The sequence below is a fragment of the Eleutherodactylus coqui genome, chromosome 4 (assembly GCF_035609145.1).
Source record: "Eleutherodactylus coqui strain aEleCoq1 chromosome 4, aEleCoq1.hap1, whole genome shotgun sequence".
NCBI classification, from domain to species: domain Eukaryota; kingdom Metazoa; phylum Chordata; class Amphibia; order Anura; family Eleutherodactylidae; genus Eleutherodactylus; species Eleutherodactylus coqui.
In genome coordinates this window covers 40,411,300-40,430,168 of record NC_089840.1, presented here as the reverse complement: position 1 = coordinate 40,430,168, position 18,869 = coordinate 40,411,300, and the positions used below count along the sequence as shown (strand labels likewise).

At 46.4% G+C, this 18,869-nt stretch overlaps 1 protein-coding gene across 2 annotated transcripts in view; it reads right to left on the bottom strand.

The window, feature by feature from the left end:
- Positions 1 to 311: 311 nt before the first annotated feature.
- Positions 312 to 18,869, bottom strand: part of SIDT1 (SID1 transmembrane family member 1) — a 69,787-nt gene continuing 51,229 nt past the window's right edge. The window contains exons 8-27 of one of the 2 annotated variants that reach the window (XM_066599324.1): positions 17,107 to 17,200; positions 16,170 to 16,241; positions 15,992 to 16,085; positions 14,939 to 14,982; positions 14,779 to 14,850; positions 14,424 to 14,563; positions 14,259 to 14,332; positions 13,970 to 14,036; positions 13,487 to 13,560; positions 12,710 to 12,833; positions 11,668 to 11,785; positions 10,931 to 11,067; positions 9,544 to 9,652; positions 8,321 to 8,335; positions 7,197 to 7,273; positions 6,140 to 6,186; positions 5,936 to 6,041; positions 4,136 to 4,246; positions 2,694 to 2,807; positions 312 to 1,074 (exon numbers count right to left, since the gene is read on the bottom strand). In XM_066599324.1, the coding sequence (XP_066455421.1) occupies positions 1,012 to 1,074; positions 2,694 to 2,807; positions 4,136 to 4,246; positions 5,936 to 6,041; positions 6,140 to 6,186; positions 7,197 to 7,273; positions 8,321 to 8,335; positions 9,544 to 9,652; positions 10,931 to 11,067; positions 11,668 to 11,785; positions 12,710 to 12,833; positions 13,487 to 13,560; positions 13,970 to 14,036; positions 14,259 to 14,332; positions 14,424 to 14,563; positions 14,779 to 14,850; positions 14,939 to 14,982; positions 15,992 to 16,085; positions 16,170 to 16,241; positions 17,107 to 17,200 (1,752 nt within the window). In that variant the 3' untranslated portion in view covers positions 312 to 1,011. The remainder of the gene's footprint in view (positions 1,075 to 2,693; positions 2,808 to 4,135; positions 4,247 to 5,935; positions 6,042 to 6,139; positions 6,187 to 7,196; positions 7,274 to 8,320; positions 8,336 to 9,543; positions 9,653 to 10,930; positions 11,068 to 11,667; positions 11,786 to 12,709; positions 12,834 to 13,486; positions 13,561 to 13,969; positions 14,037 to 14,258; positions 14,333 to 14,423; positions 14,564 to 14,778; positions 14,851 to 14,938; positions 14,983 to 15,991; positions 16,086 to 16,169; positions 16,242 to 17,106; positions 17,201 to 18,869) is intronic. The other variant, XM_066599325.1, reaches the window with a different exon arrangement.

The window sequence follows — 18,869 nt, the reverse complement described above, 5'->3', positions numbered from 1 at the left end:
CGGGTAGCAGACCCCCTTCCATCTGCTACTGATGGCCTATTATGAGGATAACTGATCAATCGTTTACAATTGGACAACCCTTTAACAATACAGAGATATACCGTATGCTGTTCAGGATCTGCAGAAAGATGGCTGATCCTGTGATTTTGGTGATTTCTACAGGAAGCAGACAGCTCCATTCCCACTGTAGTGGCCCAGCTTGGTATTACAGGCAAAGTTCTCATTTACTTCAATGCATGTTGTACCAAGCCTGGCCACTGTACTTCTTTTTATATGGAGAAAGGAGAAGCAAATAACAGAATTTTGGATGCATTTACTGTTCTTTTATGAGAAGCTTAATAATTATCTGACGCTGGAGATCATGGTGCAGTTCTATGGTGGGATTGCGGAGCACCTAATTCCGTGGCGGCAGTCCAATGTCTGCAGGTTCTTGGCAACTGTCAGATAATCATCTTGAGGTTTTCATCACAAAATAAAATGTACAAATCACATTCCAATAAATTAAGTAGAAGGTCCACAAGTTCTACAACATGAGCAGCACTTAAAGTGTTAACACGATGGGAGAGGCGTGCACTGGACAGTCCATAAAAGCGCGGGCTACAGTCAGCAGGTCTTACAGTTAAAAAGATTTTTAAAAATTGGCAACAATTAGGTAAATCAAATATTTGGCAGTAATCCCAGGTTCGACCAGCAGGTGGCACCAACTTGGCTACCCGGGCTGGATTGAGTTATTTGTACTCAAAGAAACGAATTAAACGTTCCTCAAATATTCTGGTGACCAAGTCTTGCAGGGCGATGGCACCACACCTGGGCATTGGCACACTGGCAGCAGTTTTGTTCTTGATAAAGCTGGTAGACTGCAGAAAGGATGGCGCTCCTCCCTTTGCGTCCAGCCATTTTTCCTCTTCCTCGTCTTCATTTCGAATTTCAGGAAGGTAAACGGACTTCAGCTCTTGCCTGAGATCCAGGCACATGAAAGAAGAACGGAGACGTTTGCTGGCAGCCCAAGTCTTAGAACACCGGGATCTTGTCTCTGCGCACGTCATCCAGGTCGTCATCCAGTGTGAGAAGAACCTGAGGAGCAGATGACACAGAACATTGGAGGAGACAAATCCTAGAAATCATGATATCTCATAAGATGACCGAAGACAAGACATTCCTGGACTGTAAAGTGTAAGCTCCTGTGGCCAGAGGACTCTTCACTAGCAGATTTTGCAATGTCCTGTGTCCTATACAGAGTGAAGTGAAAAAGACTGATCCACCACTAAATCTCACTACTGGTATCCTATATTGAAGTATATACTGGAATAGGAAGGCATGGATGCCCTACATGATGGTATGGCACATGGCCTCTAGGATATGGTTTACAATTTTGCATTGTGGCTCCTGTAAGAAAAAGAGAGTAAAACCCAATTGTAAGGCCTCCTTCCCATGAGCGTGACGGGCTCCACCGCGTAATATTCCGCAGTGAAGCCCGTCACGGCGCCCCCCAGAGACCCCATACTTACCAGCGGAAGATAGCGTGAAGACGCTTCCCCGCCCACCGCAGTCGCGTCATGTGACACGCCCACCGTGTCACATGACGCGGCCGGCAGTGTCACGTGACGCGCCGGCCGCGTCATATGACGCGCGGCGGTAGGCGGGGAAGCGTTTTTTCACGCTATCTTCCGCTGGTTGCAGCGGGAGATAGCGTGAACGGACGGCTTCCATTGACTGCAATGGAAGCCGTCAGCGCGTACACCCGCGGCAAATAGAACATGCTGCGGGTGAGGACGGGAGTTTTCACGGTGCGTAATTCCGCGGTGGAATTACGCATCGTGAGCATTGTGCTATTAGGTTCAATAGAACCTAATAGCATGGGGCAACGCAGCGGATTTTTGCCGCGGATTTACGCGGCGTAAATCCGTTCGTGGGAAGGAGGCCTAAAGTTAAAGAGTAGCATGTGAGAAGAACAAATCCAGTTTCTGCGTCTCTCTTAGTCCTGTAGGACCACTGCTATGACTGAAGTAAGGAAAGCGTACAGGAAGTGGCCTCCTCCTTCTACGATACACGCATGGAGCTGTTTGACTGTAGTCTAGGGCTGACGCCATCATTGCAGCACCATGGTAGTGAGCGGCAAAGCGCCAAATCAGTGCAGATGCAATGCAAATTAGTAGTAAGAATACAACCAATCAGAAGACAATGCAGATTTCAGCATAAATATGTGGTTTGGAATTTGGCGCAATTGCCTCATTGGACCGGTGTTCATTCCAGGGACTCTCAACGTGAATTGGTACCCAAATCTCCTGCAGACGACAGTGGATGATTCCTGGAGGCTCTGCCCCTATTGTAGCAGTAGGAGGCCACTTCCAGCACACTGTCCCTACTTCAGTCATAGCAGCGGTCCAACGGGACTTAGATTCTCTTATGCTACTCTTCATCTTTGCAGTTGGTTTTTACGCTCTCTCTCTTACAGGGGCCCCAACATAAAATATGAAATTCATGTTCTGTGGCCCTCAGGGGCCCCTACATCATACCATCATGTAGCCCACCCATGCCTTCCAATTCAAGTACACTATTGTTACTTCAATAAAAGACACCAGTAGAGAGATCTAGCGCTGGATCCGGCTTTTTGACTGCACCCTGCAGAGTCTCCTTGCCATCATATTTTTCCCATTTTTCGTCACTACTCCCACAGCTCTAAGCGTTCTCACCAGGAATGAGAAGAACATGGCAGTTGCAGAAAGAAAGTGCCAGATGTCATGATCATCAAAAAAGTGCATTAGGATACACTCCCGATTCTTCTCCCGGGACTGGGCAGGGCTCTCCTGTAAACAGCAATACAGAATTTATTACTATTGGTTTTTGCACATTTTCTTAAAGGGACAGTCCAGTCACTAACTGACTTTTTAAAAATTACATTTAAATGAGTTTAAAAAATCAGCACCTATCCATCCTGATCCCCGGCGATCTAGAGCTGCAATCCTCCTGGTCACAGGACCACTGTCTGCCAATCAGAGGCCACAGCCTCATCGCTCCGACCTCCTGATATCATGTTGCCCAGGAAGGGAGCAATATTGCCAGGAGAGCGGGCGGTGACACTGTGCCCTATGGCAGGCAGCAGTCACCTGATTTCCACTGTCAACACAGACCTGGAGGATTGTGGGGCTGCAGCGCCGGATCATCAAGGCTGAGAACAGGTAAGTACAGTTGGTTCTATTGTTTTAACACATTTGAATGCAATTTTAAAAAGTCAGTTTGTAATCGGACAACCCCATTTAAGCAAGCAAAAATAACTCAAATACTGCAGTTTTCCTATTAGCCACTAGATGTCAGCACTAAAATCAACATTCTGTTTTGCAGTACTTGCAGCTACCCAGCAGGTGGTGAACACCTAAGGAGCTGTTCGTATCACATATTTAATGTACATTTAGTGTACAGTTTATGTTAAACGGACATGAAAGAAGTATATGAATGCAATTTTAAGCGTACCTGTAGATTTTTTTGGCACCTATGTTAAACATATAGCCATACATTTACATAGGTTTGTAGTGAAAAACTCTTTTTACATTGAAAAGTCTAATTCATTTTAAAAAAGTTTTGTAGTTCATCACTTTTTAGGGCATTTGAGAAAGAAAAGCATATATGTGAAATGTAAAGCAACGTACAGCTTGACATTTCCATACATTTCCTACTGACTGTAATGGGGATTTAAAAAAAAAGTTTAGTGCCAGTGTGTATTTTTGTGATATGTTACACTTTTCTATCTCACAAAGAAAAACGTGAACAAACATAAGGAAGGTGAAATGTAGTCGAAAACTATGCACTTTTGAACTACGTTTGCCCAATTAGAGTCTATAAGGTCGTCAAGCAATGCGTTTTTTTTATATTTTTCGAAGTGTTGACATATATACACTCGACGAATGGTTAATATGTGAGGTGAGCGGCCCCTAACTGAAAAGGGTACAAGCGTTTAACCATGCGCCGGTCGCTGTCTAGCCATAGCCTGAGATTGCAGGACCGATTGCAGTTGCATTGTGACTTGTAAGTTGCCACAACCTGATGATTCCACTGGGGCCTGCCAGTACTCGGCCCTGCGGCTGTGCTGTGTGCGTTGCAGACAGAGTCACTGTGTTAACCCTATTGTTATTCTCACCTCCCAGCTACTTAGGTTTTGGAAGAAGAAGTACAAAGCAGCAGCCCAGACGCCAGCCGTGGCCAAGATGCAGAAGAGTGGCAGCGGAAGAAGCTTCTCCGAGCTCCGGAGCTGCAGAAGGAAACAAGGTGTGTGTTAAAGGGGGTTTTCCGCACCCCATTTAGTTACCTTCATTTAATGTTTCAACTCTGTACTATTCATACAGTCCTCAGTATGCGATTTATATCCAGAAAATGTATCTTCATGACACGGCTTCAATGTTTTTTCAAAACAAAAAAAATCTGAAAATTCAATACAAATTTCATAATAGAAAAAAAAAGTTTTCTGGACATTTACTATTGATAACCTATCCTCAGAGTAGGTCATTAGAGAGGAGTGAGCATGCTCGTTCAAGTATACTCGAAAGTACTCGTCACTTGAGGAAGAGAGAGAGGGAGAGAGGGGGAAAGAGAGAGGGAAAGAGAGAGGGAGAGCGAGAGAGAAGCATCCACTATGCCGAGCATGAGGCACCTTGAAAAGTGCCCGAGTCGCCCATTGACTTCAATGGGGTTCGTTACTCGAACCGAGCTCTCGAGCATTACAAAAAGCTTGACTCGAGTAATGAGCCCCCGAGCATTTTGGTGCTCGCTCATCTCTATAGGTCATCAATAGTTGATCGCAGGGATACGCCACTCAGGATCTCCGCTGATACTCTGCCCTTGTGTCAGTGAAGCGGGGCCAGACGTCCGCATTGGTAATCAGGGCCGGAAGGCTTTGCTCCCATTGAAATAAATGAAATGCTTTATATTACACTTTTGGCTCAGACCACCAATGTGGATGTCTGACCCCGCTGCAGTGACAGCAGGCCGAGGATCCTGAGCGTATAGGAAACGGCCTTCCACAAGGATAAGTCAATAGTAGTAAATGCCCAGTATACCCATGCCTATGGCTTGATAGACTGCCTGTCAGATCGCGGCATGATGTAATTTTATCATATTACATCATACTGCAGGAGCGATCAAATCATTGCCTGTTCTTGTGCCCTTAGGGTGACTTTAAAAAAAATTGTAAAAAAGTTTTAATTATTAAAAAAGTAAAAGTTTAAACCCTTTTCTCCTATTTATAATAAAAGAATCTAAATCTAAAACCCACAAAACATATTTGGTATCGCTGCGTCCATAACAGTTCGCTCCACCAAAGTAACATATAATTTACCCCGCATGGTGAACTACGGCAGCAAAAAAAAATACACAACTTCAAGAAAAAAAAACTATCAAAAAGTCATATTTACTCCAAAATGATACCAATAGAAACTACCGGACGTCCTGCAGGAAACCAACTCTCACACAACCATGTTGACGGAAAAATAACAAGTTCTGGCTGTGAGAAGATGGCGGCAGAAAATAAGATATTTTAGATTTTAAAAGTAGTAAACCAAAAAAACTACATACATTTTGGTATCATAGTAATTGTACCGACCCACAGAGTAAAGTTATCATGTAGTTTTTTTCTGCAGTGTGTAAACCATAGATACAAGACCCTCCAAAAGATGGCAGAATTTCCAGGTTTTTTTCCCCATTTCACTCTTTCAGTACATTATATGGTACCATTGAAAAGTACAGCTTGTCCCACAAAAAACAAGCCCTCATACCACATAAAGTTCTGTGTCCATTCAGGGATCTGGAAAAGTTGGGTATCAGCTCTGTAAATGCTTCACGATCGGCTATGCTGCTCATCCCCCCAGCTATCCTAGAACTTGATATGTGTCATGTAGGAGGTTTCTGTGCCATTATACACTAAGCCCCCCCCCTCCCACGATACCTTCATGATGATATAGAAGGCCAGGTACAGCAGCAGGTTACAAATAAATATCCCCAACAAGTACGAGGCAAAATCCCGGGGGCGATACACCAGTCCGAAGATAGCGCTGGAAGACAAGGAGGGAAGGTCAGATGGCGATAGTCAAGAATACAGCAGCCGCCATGACACATACTAATACAGCGTTGCATCGTCTCTAGCGCTTACAAGAACCAGTTGATGACGTTCCCCACGATCAGCAAGATCATCCTGTCCTGGGAGGAGAAAGATGGCGACAATTAGATGGTGGTCTGAAAACTGCGCAATCAGTAATATTAATCATTTCAGGGGGCGGGGCTATTACAATGAGACATGGCAGACCTCAGATGGAAATGGTTAATTTTTGCCTATTTAAGCTGTCAAAGGGGTTGTAGCAAATCGCAAGTTATCCACCATCTGCAGGACAGGGGATGATTTGCTGATTGCTGAGGGTCTGAAAGCCCTGCTGATATCGAGAACAAGGTTCCTGTGTTTCCCTCTGCCGGGTCGCTTCTTTCCCCGCAGTGATGCCAGAACGAATGTAGCGCTGTCCTAGCATGTGCGGTTGGCGCTCCATTCATTGCAATGGGGCTGACGGATATATCAGAGCGGGTAACGCTTGGCTATCTCCGGCAGTCGCACTGAAGATGAACGGAGCGGCAGTGTGCTTGCGCAATCGTCGCTTCTTCTATTTCCTCCTCCCTGTGGGGTGTGCAGAAAGTCCACAGCGAGGAGGACAAGAGAAAGTGGACCCCCTTTCTTGGGATTGTTGGGGGTCTTGGAGGTTAGACCTCAACCGATCAGCAAGTTATCCCCTGTCCTGTGTCTGTAGAGTCTGCCTGTAAACATGACATCACCGCCTTCAGGATATAAACCGTGCCACCAGGGGTAACGAAAACAGTCAACGCCTTTAAGAAAGTAGTCACGGCTCCGCCCATTCAGTGGCTTTTCGAGATGTGGTTGGAAAATCAATAATAAATGAATTTACGCTGCCTGAGATAATCATATATCTATCCTAAGGGAGAAATAACAACTAAACACTATAACGGCCAGATGGATCGTGTGATCTTTCCTGCTGTCGGTATTCTGTTTCTTGGATTCCGCTCCTTCGGGGTCCTTGAGAACACAGGAAACCTGCTGTTGAATCTCAGATGATTTTCGGGTAAAGGTTAACCCCTTTTATCTACTGATGATGTCATCACATTGACACACCAGGACAATCGCTCTGATTGCGGTTGGCACTTACCATGTACATGGGCCGGCTGCATTGCTGCACGCAGTCTGTGTAGAGGATTTGGAAGATCCGTCGGAAGATCCCGAAATCTGTGTAGAAAGCAGAAGCTGAAGCTGGAAATTTACTGTGACTGCAGTTTAGAGGATCTCCCTATGTCACACTCACGGGAAGCTGACATCTACAATGCCGTGCCCCCGCACACCGTAGAGCTGCCACCTGTGACACGGGGGAGACGAGGAAGTCACCAGTTATATTTACTAAAGGGTATTTTACACGGGGCAATTATTGCCCAGATTCTTGATGGAAACCGCGAATATGGGCAACAGTCGTCCAATGTACAGACGGCCGCCGGCAGAGCACCGAGCAAGAGATCGCTTAAGGCCCATTTAGACCCAACGATTCTCGCTCAAAAATCGCTCAAAGTCGTTTTTTGAGCGAGAATCGTTGGGTCTAACTGCATGGACATCGTGCGGTTTTCGTTAATGAGTCGTAGACTCGTTGAATTCAATGAACGGCCGAGCGCTGCCTGTGACCAATCACAGGCAGTGTTCAGCTGTCATTCAATGAATGGCTGAGCACTGTCTGTGATTGGCTGAGCGCCGTGACCAATTACATGCAGCGTTCAGCCATCATTCAATGAATGGCTGAGTACTGCCTGTGATTGGCTGAGTGCTCAGCCAAATCAGATACAGCCCTTTCAGCAACTTTCAAGAACTTCAGAGCAGTGCAGGGAGAAGATGCGGCTATACGCGGCTGAGCCCCGGCAGTGGCGGAGAGGTGGGTATATTTTTTTATTTTTTTACACATGCTATGGATGATTTTCAGGGAAGGGCTTATATTTAAAGCCCTTCCCTGAAAAATCACTGCAGGGTTGCCTGTGTTCTGCATACCCCTCTCAGAGTGCTCAGTTGTATACCAGTTGAGCGCTCCGAGAAGACAACAGCTGTATGCAGAAGATAGCAGTCCCTCTTGTCTTCTGCATACAGCGTGAGCCTTTATGCAAAGTGAACGCTCAAAACGGCCACTCAAACTGCCATTTGAGCGATCATCTTGCCATGTAAATGCACACAACGATTATCGCTTAAAAGATGTCTTTTGAGAAGACATTAATTTGTTTTAAGCAAAAAGAATGTTACCTGCGTTGGACACATCTGGGATAGGAAAGCAGAGGAGAGAGCAGAGAGATGGAAAGCGTCAGAAAGTAGGAAACCAGCACCGGCGTCTATGGAGGAAGGCTAATAGGCCATGATCACACATCCTGGTTGTTGTATGTTTACATCTATGTCCCTTTAACTCCTTCCCACCCCAGGATGTATGTATGTATGTATGTATATCTTGAATGGGAAAGGGTTTGTGCGGAATGACATATATTTACATTATACAGATGGCGCGTGCCATCCGCAGCGGAACACCAATCCCCACCGTTTGCCCCTTACGTGCCACAATCAATCTGGATTGCAGCATGTATGTAGTTAACAGAAGGAAGGAGCGCCCTCCGTGACGTCATCGGCCTTCCACCTTGAAATCGTGGAGGCAGATGGGCTGCCATGGCAACTAGAGGCTTAATAGTGGCCTTGAAATCTGTGTAAATGAAGCGATAATACACTGTAGTACAGAAGTATAGCAGTGTATTATCTGAGTCATCGTATGATCGCAGGTTCAGGTCCCTTAGAAGGGACGTAAAAAAAGTGTGCAAAAAAAAAAAAAATCACGGAAAAAAAATTCCAAAACTCTTATTTTGCGCACCTTTCTATTTCTTTGTTTTAAAAAACGTAACAAAGCCGTATGTTTGCTTTCTCTGCATCCGTAACAATTTCTACAATAAATTGCAAACACTTTTTATCCCACATGGCTTAATCTATAAAGAGATTAAAAAAGGGGGAAAAATGAGCCAAAATGCTTTCTTCTTTTTAGGACTACAGAAGTGGTCATAAAAGGTATATATACCCCAAAATGGTACCAAAAAAAAAATACGGCTCACGATAAATGTCTATGTTGACTGACACGATAAATGTCTATGTTGACTGAAAAATAAAAAGCTATGGATGAAAATCCCCCCAAATTGTTGTGTCCATAAGCACCAAACTTGGCCACAGCCGTAAAGGGTTAAGGATCCAGTCCCAGTACATAAAGGGCAGAAAAGCATTTGGTATCAGGTTTATATACCTCACATGAATAGAAGCTATTGTTTTCTGATATCAGCCATTTTTCATTCGATCTGAGTCTACCAGCAGTATCTGAACTAAGTGATGAGGCAGGAAGTTTGTGGTGTGTAGGTGATTATCTTCCGCTATAACAACAGGAAGGGAGCACTAGGATAATGCTAAGACAGATCTGAGAAGGGCATCCCCATCCTCACCAATCTTGAAGCGTCCCATGTAATAGATGTGAGTGCTGAGCGCCAGGGACCCCACCACGTGGATGATGGAGAAAATCACCCAAAACCACCAGTTATCCTTCCCGAAAACCTAAAGACAAAGACAAAATGAGACCGGAGTAGAGACCTGAGGATGGACCTTACAGCTACATACATTTTATACCTACATTTAGTTACATCTAATCTAATGCTCCAGTCACAGCCAAAGCTGCATTTAAAATTCTGCTGCCTGCTACATGAGATCTACTAGCCTCGCAGCTGTGCCCCTATAGTGTGAAGCCCTCTTTACGGCAGTGTGGTAGCTTTGCTGACGCTATGCTAGTGGAGAGCTAAAAAGAGAATTTTGACATTGCAGCTCTAGATGTGACTGGAGTAGAAAACGATGTAACCAAAATGCTCGGGTGCTCGTTACTGGAGCCGAGCTTTTTGTAATGCTTGAGAGCTCGGTTCCAGTAACGAACCCAATTAAAGTCAATGGGAGACTCGAGCATTTTTCAAGGTGCCCCATGCTCGGCATAGGGGACGGTTTGTTCCCTCTCCCTCTCTCCTGAAATTTGATCGATGAGCACGCTCACTCATCTCTATTAAAGATGTTTGCTTTACGCCACATTTAAAACAAAATTAACGTGATCCTCCAATTTGGATCAAAATTCTGTCTCAGGACTGGAAGAGGAGGGGGATATTACCTGCCATTGTTTTCTGCCAGCCCTCCGGAACTGACGGATCAGGTCCTGTTTTTGGCCCTTCAAGATGGCCAACACAATTTTCAAACTACCTAAATCCCTATAATACATGGGTTGTGCTAGACTACCAATGCGCTATACCTGCTCTCTGATTGGCCAGAGCTGCTCATGTGATCAATTGGCCAATCAGAGAGCAGTTAACAGTGTGCATTACATAGTTAGAAAATTGCTGCAGCCATCTTGGACGGCTGCAAACAGTGTCACAAACTGGAGGAACGAGGTGGGGTGGCAGCAGAGAAGAACAACGGCATGTAATAACTGCCCTGGGGTAGGATTTTGCGCCCAAACTGGAGGGTCCCTGTAAACAGGGGCGTAAGTATATGGGGTGCAGCGGGTGCGGACGCACCTGGGCCCATAAAGTCTATCTTCCCCATATTACAAACCAATACTATCAATGAAGCTTTATAGTTGGGGGCCCAGTTCCAGATTTTGCACTGGGGCCCAGCAGCTTCAAGTTACGCCTCTGCTCGCAAACATGGTCTAGAGGACTCCATACTGGTTGCTGGTTTATCGTCCCAGTATCTTCTATAGCATGTCGATCCGACCGACCCGCGTGCCCGTATACACACGTATATTGCTATGGACAGTCAGCAGGTGGCTGAGGTAACCGTGACAGCAGTACATACCACCCCCAGGACCGCCAGAAAAATGACCAAAGCAAAGGAGGCGTAAGCTGCGTAGGCACTGGCGTTGATGTCAGGGTGCCGCGTCTGGTACAGCTTCAGCATGCAGAGTCCGGCGATCATGTACATGAAAGACGTGTCTGCAGAGGGAAGATGGTAAACTGAGTACGGAGATCTAATCCAAGACTGCTGCAGGTTTTAGGGCGACTTCACACGGGCGTATGAGTCTTTGTGTGCGATTCAGCGCAACGTATTTGTGCTACAAATGAGTCTTTTTTGTGCGTATCAGTATATTTAGTATAATTTTAAGTTTGCGTGTTATTTTGTATGTAGGACACAACCACACCCGATTTAACAACTTATTTAGCCTAATGAGTTCCAGATATGTTCTTTTTCCCACAGAATTGCGCATTGTATTATGCATCTTATTGTGCATCCTGTGTGTATTTGCGCACCCCCATAGACTTCTATGGGAACCTTCAGTGCATACATGTGAACAAAAGTAGAGCATGCGGCGTAAAAGTGAGAACAAACCCACTGAAACCAATGGGTTCTATTCTCTGCGGTTTGGATGTGCAAATTTGGCGCACACAAATCTGCCCGTGTGAATCCGCCCTTACAGTGATACATCAAGCAGGGGGAGGAGATCGTTACTAAACCTCCTGGGACTCCTTGCTTCTCCACCTACAAAACCCGCAGTGGGAGGAGCATGACAAAATACCAAGGAGCCGCTCTCTTACCGAACTGAAAGTTGGAGTAGTTGGGACAGACGTGGTAACAAGCGCTGAGGACGCCCTCCATGATCAGAGCGATGCCCATCGTGTAGAACAGGCCGAAATGTTTGGGGATCCCGAGTTCCTGCGAGAAAACGAGAAGTCACCTAAAAGTAATGTTTTCATCAAAGCCCCGGGGCCTTTTTACACGGGACGCCTATTGAGCACTAAACACCTGACAGTCGTCCCAGCGATCATTGCTCTTGTGCTTTCACAAATTTCTGTTTGCCGTCAGTGAATAGAAACAGTAATTGTTTACATCCACAAGCTGAAAATCCTTCTTGGACGTAATACTTTTTCCATCTGAAGGTTTGGTACAATGTATCCAGTCCAGACAATCATCCGTGAGGTGCATCAGCAGCACAGATCTCTCTCCTGATAGTTTGTTACAATGTATCAGTCTGGAGCCCAGCATGAGGATTGGCTGCAGTAGATACAACTGTAACAAACCCACAACTGTGAGATTTGAGGTTCTGGTTATAAACAGGTATTACATGGATTATCCCACAACCCATAATTATCCACAGGCTACATTTATGAACAGTGGGGGTCTCACAGCCGAAACCCCCACTGATCCTGAGAACAAGGATCCTGTGTCCCCCTCTTCTGGTTACCGCGGGTCGCTTCTTCCACTCGCAGTGATGTCAGACTGAATGGAGCGCTGACCCTGCATTTCAATGGGGCTGACGGAACCTGCGGGCGCTTGTACTCAGCTATCTCTTCAGTCCCTTGAAGGTGAGTGGAGCAGCGCCGCACAGTGAGAAGGAGGGGGGGCACAGAACCTGCGCTCTAAGGATCAGTGGTGTCTCAGCCACTGATCATAATGTTAGCCTGTAGATGTTGGGATAACCCCCTTTAACTGACAGCAAGCAGGGGTCTTGAAAATGGTGAGAATTCTACATGAAAGCTGTAGATCTTCTCATTATACACAATTGCGCCTCATTTACATAACGCTGGATGAGCCCATTGGCGATGACAGTGCTGAGGCTCCTCCTGTAATGTTACGTACCAGCGCATAGACGTCGTTCGCCTCCAGTAAGCTGCGGTGATGCAGATCTCTGTGCAGGACGATGAGAAGGAAGAGGAATCCAAGGAGGACGTGGCCCAGGTTACTCATGATGTTATTGAACGCGCTAAAGACGGAGAGTGAAACAGCGCCATTTAATGTTACTGGAACTCAGGACAAATACGAGACAGTAAACATCAGCCCGCGCTTCTCAAAAATCCCAATCAGCGGCTTTTTTAGCTACATCAATCTGTAGTAAAGCTGGGTGACAACCAATATGGCGGCCATTACAGCTCCCATCGTCAGCACTCCGCTTTCTCACACCACCAAATAACAGATCTGCTACATTGGCCACTCCCACAATCACAGCTCACAGTAAGGGTTGTCATCCAGCTTTCCCAAAATCCTGAATGGCCAATAAACCAAGGTATGTAGTGATGTAGGTTGGCGAGTAGCCCCCTAAATTCTCAGACATAACTCACATTGGAAGCCCACGGACGCATGACCATGTTCTATCCGATCGGGAGGGGGGCAAGGGCACGTGGCAGGTTCAACTCTCATCTGCGATACGGCACGGCATAGGACATTCAGCAATAGGTTTATGAACAAGCACTCGTGTGACTTGCCCAATTGGCTATAAAGGGCCCATGTGCTGTCTGTGAAATGCACAGACGGGAAATATGCACCCGTGCGAATGGGCTCTTTAGTGGGGCTCGTAGTGGCCCCAATTTTTTTCTATAATGGTGATGAAGCGACCCCTCCCCCTAATATGATGCTCACCTGAGAACCCCAAGAGGATGGGCACAAAGGAAGTTATAGTAACAAATGTCCTGGTTCCCGGTAACATTGACCACCTGGTGGAAGAGAACAGAAGTCATGACTGGCACAATAATCACAAGACAACATGGAGGACAATTAGGGAGGAAGGCACAGAAAAAGCACCAACCCAGAGACCCCCATCATCCGTTTAAATCAACCGAAGATTTCCAGTAACTTCCAGTCAATTTTCTGCCTTATGTTATATAATGGCTTATGCTCTAGTCACATCCAGAGCTGCATGCACAATTCTGCTGCTTTCGATTTAACTCTCATCTTGCGGGACTTCACGCCTCTCTGCCCCATGCCCACCCCTTGCTGGGTCAGTAGGGAGCACACTTTTATTTATGGCAGATAGGGAAATACAGAAAACACTACATCTCCTGTGATGCCTTACAGCACAGTCCAGTGCTTCATGGGAGCAGATGGGGGAAAGGTGGGACATACCGTCTGATAAGTGATGACGAGCTGGATGACAGGCAGAGCGTAGAACACGGCGATGGTGATTATGTTCCTACGTGGGGAAGACAAGATACGTTAGACCATATTACGCGGCTGTGCGCTCTCCGGGTCCATGGCGACCAGACAGCACACATATGAGCACACGTATGAGCACACGTGTGCTATCTGATGCAGCTGCACCCGTACAACTCGTAACACGGCTGTGAATCTAGCCTTACTGTTAACATACAGAGACAGCAGTGACTGCGAGACCCCCGGAGAAGAGCCCACTCACCAGAAGTAGATCTTGTACTTCTTGCTGATGGTCCTCCGGTCCTTGATGGACAGATCCGACACGTAGAGGATGGTCTGCAGGGGAATCAGCACACATTGTATGACTGAGAAGAATGACAATTATGGAGGCAATATGGCGGCGGCGCCGTTGTCATGTGACTTCTACCTTTGCTTGGATGACATTTTTATCACCCTCCATCTCTGGGATTCCATCAAAATCACTTTCTTCATCCACAGAGCTGTCAGAGTAAACCCGCGGGCGAGGAATGGGAGGAAGCGGTTTTCCCTTTCTCTGGCGCGACTCATCTGGGGGAGACAAAACGGTTAAAACACATTAGAATTCCTTTAATCTGGAATCTGATCGTTCCAACGGTCCGACACTTGTTTATGGCATTAAGAAAGTATGGCCAGAATGGAAAGACAAAAAAGTGTAGACTGTATCGCTGAATGCAGTCTATTGTTCCCTGTTATCAGCCATTTGTGGCTGCGGGAAGTCGACTCTAGTGTCCTGTGCCTCTTACCTATAGCCCCATAGCTGCTGCCCTCCGGGGTGCGGGTGGTTATGGGATGTGAGCCTGCTACCATTCCCTCTCCTGTAACACAAAATTGTCTTCAATGGATATGGCAGCGTCACATGACCTCCCCGAACGGGGTTAATCACTATCACATCAGCAGCCGTACCGTCATCCGAGCTCCGACTGCTGCTCAGAACCTTCTTCTGCAGCCTGGAAGAACAAACCATTTCTCATTACTCAAGAGCACAATGCAATGTGACAGTGCAGTCTATGTACTACCCACAGCCACCACCAGAGGGCGCAGCACAAGCCAACAATATGTGCTACCCAGTCACCACAAGAGCGTACAACCACTGCTGACGTACCCATCCACAGCCACCACCAGAGGGCGCAGCACAAGCCAACAATATGTGCTACCCACAGTCACCACAAGAGGGAACAACACACACCACCACTAATATGTACTACCCATAGCCACCACCAGGGGCATGGCACACGCTTACAGTAACATGTACTACCCACAGTCTTCACAAGAGAGTACAACCCACATCACTACTAACGTACTACCCACATCCACCACCAGAGGGCATAACACATGCTAACAGTAATATGCGTTACCCACAGTCACAACAAGAGGAAGCAGCACACTCCACCACCAACATACTACCCATAGTCACCACTAGAGGGCGCAGCACACACCAACAGTAATATGTGCTACCCAGTCACCATCTGTTGTGGTGACTGTGGGTAGTATATGTACTACCACTAACCTATTACCCACAGCCACCACTAGAGAGCAGAACACACAGCACCACTAACATGTACGGGGAAGAAGTTCTAGCCCCTTAGGAATATGAAAATAACTTATTTTAACTTGATGCCACGACTTAGAGCTCACTTCGAAACGCACAGGAAGTTACATATTCTACGCATAGTTTTTACTCGGATTATGCACGTGAAATAACATTATTTCCATATTCCTGGGGTGTGGGGACTTCTTCCTTGTATATGGTTTCCAAACAATGGCTCTCTGTGTCCGTGAGGCTGGGTGAGCTGGCGTTATTTCCTGGTTACCAACCGCTAACATGTACTACCCACAGTCACCACAAGAGGGTACAGCCCACTCCATCACTAACATGTAATACACATAATCACCACAAGAGGGTGCGGTGCTTTATAATTCCAGGGATCATTCATCTTTTATTACTTTGGGACTCACTTTAAATGGTGAATGAAAAACACCAGAAAGGCCCCCAGATAGAAGATGAGGAAGAAGAGGAGGCACAGCAGGGTGCCGTGGATGTAGACGGAATCTGGGGATCAGAAAATAAAGAGGTTTCCTCCAGTTCATGGACCGTTATTATAGTGACATACCTGGTGTATATGGAGACACTTACTGTTAATAGATGGGGTTATTGTCACCTCGATGTGCTTCACCCGCTTCAGATTCCTGGTGTGATTCCCAGTCCCTGGAGAGATATTAATATGTTAGTGTTACTCCTGAGGGTTCCTGGGTAACATTACCGAGAATCGTTCATTGTCTGACCACTAGGGGGCACCACTATTAGTTTAGCATTGTTATTCAAACTGGAGTCCAGGCTCCGTATCTCATAGAAGATTATATGCACTGGATACAATTGTAACAAACCCTCAGCTGCGAGATGTATTAGGCTGGGTTCAAACAGGGCGGATTTGTTGCGAAAATTCCGTATTTCGCCACGGTAGATCCGCCTGCGGCCGCTAATCCCGGTGTTAGCCACCCATGTGGATGAGATTTTTATCAGAAATCTCGTCCACACGGGAGAGCAAATCCAGCATGGCAAAGCCGGAACGGATTCGCTGGCCGCAGCATGTCCGTTTTTTTTAAATTGCACTGCGGCCACGCTCTCCTCTATGGGAGCACTGGCTGCAACGGAAAAGCGAGCGGCCAGGCTGCTTCAAAGCCTGCGGGTTTTGAAGCAATGCTTTCCCGGCGGAAATCTTGCGGTTTTTAGCTGTGGCTGAACCGCAAAGTTTCCGCTGGGATTGCAGCGTGTGAGAACCCAGCCTTAGGTCACAACATGGCTTCAGCCTTTAATTGCAAACAATGTTTCTATTCAGTGACAGCAAGCAGAGATTTTGGTAATGTTTTTTTTTTTTCGCACACGTAAAAAATGCAAAAGTAAAAATAAAAAAACCCCACAATATGCGGGAATAGGCGCAGTCTGGTCACGTAAATCCACTGCGTATTTACACAACCAAAATACGCAATATGCATGCCAGTGAGCCCTAAAGAAGAGTGAAGTAATGAGCATCTGCAGTACTACTTTGTGGCCAGCAGGAGGCACCTCTTACCTATATTGGACACTGGGATGGAGCCGCCACATGCGTAATCTTCAGGCTTGATGACGAATACCGTGTAAAACTGACCTTTGGGGAAATCCTTTCTCTGGATGGGGGAAATGACAAGTGACCACAGGAGATGAACAAGACATGGAGTAGCCGGACCTCCTCGCCCAGACACCCACTACCCCCAGACACAGCGTTTATGCTGCAGACTTAAAACATGCCCTGCTTCAACCAGGAAGTTGCTCTTCTTATAGGGGGACGGGGTGATACTTGAGGACGCACTCTGATAAGTAGGGGGGGCATGTTGGGTGATCCCTTCTAAGAAACCATTATTGATCATAGAGATGAACAGTTTCTGTAATGCGGACAGCCAGCAATCCTATAAAATCTGAAGAAATATGAGAGCTGCGGGGTATTTCTAAAGGAAAATCTGGATAAATGATACCTCCACACAGTATCCAAATGATATTGCCACATGGTGCTCACATAATCCTTGTACTAAGTGCTCAAATGAAACAAACATTCAGTATCCAAATAATACCGCCATACAGTATACATATATTAATGCATACACCATTCACATAATACTACCATATGGCCCCTTTACACGGGAATGGAGGCGTGCAGGAAGAGAACGCTCCACGGCCCACTCCGCCTCCATGCCAACAGCGCTGCGAGCGATACTCGCTCCTGTGTAACAGTACTAGAGCGAGCATCACTGGGACAAGTTGCCGGGCATCATTTTCCCTTCAGCTTGTCCCACGTAAATGAACCAATAGTGTGCCAAGATAATACCGCTATATGCAGCTCACAGGCTCGAAATTAGAAACCTTAAAAGATATACCTGGTGATTCAAAAGTCAGGGCCACCCGGCATAGATGCAAAGTAGGAAACTTTGTAGAACACTTAGACAGGTGGGGAAAACTTTTTTGGCGGTGGTGCCTGTCAGTCATCTTAGTGGCAGCCATCTGGGATTCATCCCAAGAAACTTGAATGGAAAGGGGGTCATAGGATACATGATATAAGGGTAGAATTTCATCAGAAATTGATAGGTGCTGTCATTTTTTCAATGCCTGCAACCATTTTTAAGTTATGGACGATGTCATGTTAAATATTAAAAAAAGTTGTCATGTTGAATTATGTGATATAAAAAACACTAAGCATATTTCTTCTCGAGTATCAGAAGACGTCGTTAACAATCCAGGACAGAATGGAGATCATCCTGATGGTCGGTATTGAAAGATCACATCAGATGGCCGAGGCTTTTAGTCAAGAACACCCAGGAAGACATCCGGTGAGGCCACAAACTGTCAGAAGACTGATCCAGAAGTTCAGGGAAACTGGTGATAGCCAGGGGCAGCCGAGAACTGGTGGACCGAGAACTGGTGGACCGAGAACTAGTGGTCCGAGAACTGGTGGTCCGAGAACTGGTGGTCCGAGAACTGGTGGTCCGAGAACTGGTGGTCCGAGAACTGGTGGACCGAGAACTGGTGGTCCGAGAACTGGTGGTCCGAGAACTGGTCCTCTGAGAACTGGTCCTCCGAGAACTGGTCCGAGTAAACCAACTGTCGTAAGGATCCTTCATCTTGTCATCTTCATACAACATTGTTGCAGCTACAGTTTGTATGGGTGCCACTCGGGTGTCTTGAGGACTCACACCATGCCCTGATGCCAGTCTCCTGGTACTTTAATGTAGACTCTTCATGAAAACAGCTAGCACATCTGTCTACACCTGGGGACTGGAAACACCGCTCGGACCACCAGTTCTC